We start from the raw sequence: 4,603 nt of genomic DNA, 5'->3' as shown, positions 1-4,603 counted from the left end.
GGCCCACTGGGCCGCGCCTGGCAAGGGCGCCGGGGTCTTCGGGAAAAGAAAACTTGTGTTGTGATGTCTGGGCTCTACGCCGGCCTCAGAAGGACGCGGTGACTCTTCTCCAGGCTTTTGCATCGGTCAGGCATAAGAAAAGATGATCTTGGCTTTCCAAGTCACATAACGGCAAATGTTTAGGGGGTTTGTTTCATTAAGATTTTTAGCTATTGCATAGTCCATCCAGTTACAGGAACGCTTACCTGATTATACACCAGAGATACATTACTGGATTGGGTTTGTACAAGAGCTGTGTTAATGAACATAGCACCTGCTGTAGCAGTTTCTTGCATCCCTCTTCTGGAGTATTGGTGGCTACAGCATCTGCCTAGTTTGTTAAGTAACAATATGACATGTGTGCTTCTTTTGGGGTGAGTTTACAAGATAAACAAAAAATGTTTGTCCTAAACATAAAACCCACTTAAACATAAGAAAAATATATCTCTAAACATTAAAAAGAAAACCTCTTTTATTATAAGGGTGGTCAAACACTGGAACAGGTTCCCCAGAGCAGTTGTGAAGTCTCCATCTCTGAAGATATTAAAAACCTGACTGGACATGTTCCTGAGTGACCTGCTGTAGCTGCCCTTGCTTTGAGCAAGTTGGGGTTGGACTATGCAATCTCAAAGGTGCCAACCTGAACCATTCAGTGGGTCTGCAAGTATGCTACTGTAGCCATGCCAGGCTTTTGTGTTAATGAACTTCTTAAAGTAGATCTGAAACTTTGGTCCAGACACAGTTAAAGTACAAAAGCATGCCTTCCTGTACTTAGTCTTTTTGTTGTTCCTGTGAAAGCACTTCTGAACTCTGAAAATCATAAATGTTCTCTCCTTCAGAACCCATCATTGGCTTATCTGCTCTTGTGTCACCTGTTTTATACCTTAAGATACAGTGCTCTGAATGTGCCTGCTCCTTATGTATATCCACAGTCTGTTGAATTTCGTGGAAGCAGATTTAATAGCTGACAATGGAATTATTTTCAGTGTAGAAATTAGTTTGATTTTTCTATTGATCCTGTCCACCTGACTTTAAATTAGTTAACTGTCCTGTATTGCTTTTTAGGACAAGCAGCCATGGCTGGCCACGACTCAGGATCTCAGCACCAGTTCACTGGATTTCAGAAGTACTTCAATTCCTATACCATCACAGGCAGGAGGAATGTACGTATTATGTATATTAATTTTTGTAGTCTAGTATAATGGTGTTTTCTGGGTTTTAGACTGAAACTAAACTTAACTTTCATGTTTTCCAGTATGTAATAGCAACATACACAAGTATCGCAATGCTCATCTTGTATTTCAAGCTTAGACCTAAAAAGAAAACTCCTGCTGTGGCAGATAAGTAAATGGTAAGTGGCTGCCGTTTGCTCAGGACGAAAATGCTTCAATGCCAGACCAGGAAGAAAGAGTCACAAAGGATAAGTTGCTAATAATACAATGTAATGAGAGAGAGAGAAACTGTGAACTTTGTATTTTATCATTTTAAGCCTCAACTAAACTATAGCATCAGCTTATTTGGGGGCATTCTGAATGAAGTAGGCTGTTAAGGGGGGATGCAGAAACTATGGGATACTAGTATTATTTTTCTTCTGATATGGTAAATGGGACTAGAGACAGCATGCAGAGAGGAAGAGTAAGCAAGGAAGGAGGAATGGAAAGATGTTGCAGCTAGGTATATCAAGCTTTGCCTAAAACTATTTGGTGCTTTTGCTCTGCCCTTTTGCTGTAAAACAGGGATAACTGTTGCTTTGTAGGTTATTGAAATAATAAAGTAGTACTTGAGGACTTAGTTGTATTAGAGAACTCCAAGCAAAGATTAATGCAGTCTGTTAAAATGTTTCTTTGAACAGAGTAAAGGAGCACCCTACAATGAAACTGTGTATATTGCGCACCTGATTATGCAAGGCCCATACAGGAGTGATTGGACTTGTTCTTGTATAGCAACAACTGAGTGTTACAAAATTCTAGAGTCACTTTCAAATACAAAATTTCCACTGAAATGGCATTTTGAAAAAAACCTATGGGTTGTCCTCGTAGTCTGCAAAAAGGGTAGAAAACAATAAGCTTGAGCATTGTTGTTGTGTGTTAAAGGGACATCAGTCATTTCTTCCTGGGTGTGCTGAAATTTGCCTGCTTGTAACTAAAATTGTTTGGCCTTGGGGAAGGGGAGTGCTCAGTTACTAATACGACTGGGCGAGACTTGCTATGTTTGATCTCTCTTCTCTCCACAGGTTGCTGGCATGTCTGAACCTACAATCTGTGTCAATGTAATGCAAGCTGATGACCTGTTATGGCTAATAAAATATAAATAATTACTTGTTTTATTGGAAATATGAAATGGTGCAAAAAAGCATAAATGTGGCACTTTGCTTTTTCCCCCCTCTGTCAAACATAGTTATTTGTAGCAGAGATGGAGTAGCTGATTCCTGTCATTACTATCTTAACTAAACTCTTCTGCTGTTATAACATATCCTAAAGTGTTCTGAGCGCCTGGTAGTAACCTAGGGAAGACCTCAGCAGCATGACGGTAATACCAGCACAGAGCTTACAGCTGCTCAAAGCATCTCCACACTTGCATGTCATAGTGGATAACAGTAAGCTTACATGGCTTGCAGTTAGCCGGTTGCTCCCATTTTTTTGCATTCCAAGCTAGTAGCTTACATGGAAACAGTGACTTCTTTGCTGTTATTAATACAATGCAGATTACAATGTCTGCCTCAGTTGTTCCATATTTTGCATAGAACCTGTTTGGTTTTGATGGAAAACCTCCCAAAATAGACTGATCAAGTTATGGTATTTGAGCATTTTCTGTTACTGGCCTCTCTGCAAGAGATAACTGCCAGAGAGAAAATGGCTTACTTTGCTGATGTTAAGCTCTTATAACTGCATATTCATAAACAGTGACTTAAGTAGTTCACTGCTTATTTTTCCTGGACATAGCCTCTTACTAAGGTGTTCCTACCACAATTAGATATATGCAGCCCTCTCCCTGCCCAACACTGAAACTTGTCTATCACATCCTCCACAGTGTCTTTCTGTATCTCAAAACTCGGTACCTTCCTTAGATGTCACATTAGTGCTGATATGTGAATGGGATTATGGGGCACTGTGCTTTTTGGAAGACTGCCAGCAGCAGGAGTTGAGCGTGGGACTTCTGATGCTAAACCATGCAAATATACTTCCCAAACTGAGGGCAGCAGGAGGTTAGGCAAGGTTGCTGGAAAGAAAGGAGGGATCAGTCACAGGGTCTTTGTGCTCTCTCACTCTAGTTCACATATTCTTAAAGCCATTCATACATGCTGGGCCCTCTGAACAAATCCAGTCCTCTTCCTCTTCTGTAATATTGTTTACATAAATGGCCTCTGCTGTATGTAACTTTCCAGACAAATAACAGTTGTTGTAACAGTGTAATAGGTCTAATTAGCTAGAACCCATCACCTACTCTTAGACCTAGATTTCCATGAAATGGCTAGTCATCAACTTAGCCCTTTCTGAATTACTTTCTCTTAGCAGAGTGCTCACACTTAGAAGCACTGCTGCTGCTTCCATTGCAGCCATCAAGGGAAGAAAATACCTTCTTGTAACATACATACGCAAACTGTGTGGTTGTAGTATTTATTATAATATCAAAAGTATAAAACTGTACAAAATACAAAGGTAGAATGTGGCAGTGTTTTCTTTAAGCTGTCAAAACTGTACATACTTTGTTTTAGGTAGGTTGTTCGATTCGCCATAATTGTACTTGAATCTAACTGGTCATATTGAGAGCTAGGAAATTTTGTTGAGGTACCATTACACCAAAAAAATCCATAATAATTTAGTTTTAACCTTTTTTTCTTTAAAGAAGATTTCCAAGTGAGCTTCCTAATGAGTTTTCCACCCTTTATTTTGATCTATAATGCCTGTAATATACCCTTGCTCCAAGAGTTACAGAAGGGATGAGAGGGGAGGTAGTTCTCCATTTACTTTACCTTAGAAATGTCACATCTTGTTTTTATTTTCACTAGAGAGCCAGTAGATTGTTCAAGTGTCCAAGCCCTTACTGGAAAGTAATGAGGAACACAAAACAAGTTTCCCTGTATACAGCTTCTAAGAGATTTTTAGGGAAAAAAAAAAAATACAAACAAACCACACACCACAAAAACAAAGCCAAAAAAAACCTCCAAACCACACCAAACTGGACCTGTCCTTTGGTGGTGTTTTCTGTTCAAAGACCTAGAAAAAAGTTATACTTCCCAGTGTTTTGCATGTTTTACTCTTCCTCAGAAGTAAAGCACTGAGCTTTATTGGTTGTCCAGGAGGACTTACTGGGGTACAATGTTTTTGTGGGTAGAATTTGCCACTTGAGCAGACAAGCTGGCCCGTCAAAAGCAACCTGATGATATACTTAGGACTGATTAATCCTTTTACTCTGCATTAATGTTTCAATTTCTTGGCTCCTTTTACATTTTGATATATTAAACCTTATGCAGAAAGGACGCAGGGTTTTAGAGTTCTTTTAGATCTAATACAACATAAAAGAGTTTAAGTCCACTTTTTTTAATAATGGGTAATTCAGTTGT

The 4,603-nt window shown here is 39.3% G+C and overlaps 1 protein-coding gene across 1 annotated transcript; it reads left to right on the top strand.

Annotated features, from left to right (window-relative positions):
• Nucleotides 1-1,108: 1,108 nt before the first annotated feature.
• On the top strand, nucleotides 1,109-2,393 carry USMG5 (up-regulated during skeletal muscle growth 5 homolog (mouse)). Its single transcript, XM_009695812.1, has 3 exons — nucleotides 1,109-1,202; nucleotides 1,295-1,390; nucleotides 2,273-2,393. Exons 1-2 carry the CDS (start codon nucleotides 1,116-1,118, stop codon nucleotides 1,385-1,387), a joined length of 180 nt encoding a protein of 59 aa, XP_009694114.1. The 5' UTR covers nucleotides 1,109-1,115; the 3' UTR covers nucleotides 1,388-1,390; nucleotides 2,273-2,393.
• The last annotated feature ends 2,210 nt before the right edge of the window (nucleotides 2,394-4,603 follow it).

The sequence above is a fragment of the Cariama cristata genome, unplaced genomic scaffold (assembly GCF_000690535.1).
Source record: "Cariama cristata isolate BGI_N322 unplaced genomic scaffold, ASM69053v1 scaffold36322, whole genome shotgun sequence".
In the NCBI taxonomy this organism is placed as follows: Eukaryota; Metazoa; Chordata; class Aves; order Cariamiformes; family Cariamidae; genus Cariama; species Cariama cristata.
This window is presented reverse-complemented; position numbering and strand designations above follow the sequence as displayed.

What these genes read in the sequence shown, in the direction of transcription:
- USMG5 (XM_009695812.1), top strand. Translation starts at nt 1,116, where the DNA reads ATGGCTGGCCACGACTCAGGATCTCAGCACCAGTTCACTGGATTTCAG. An exon ending in CCATCACAGGCAGGAGGAAT is followed by an intron (nt 1,203 to 1,294) that starts GTACGTATTATG and finishes CATGTTTTCCAG; the next exon opens with TATGTAATAGCAACATACAC.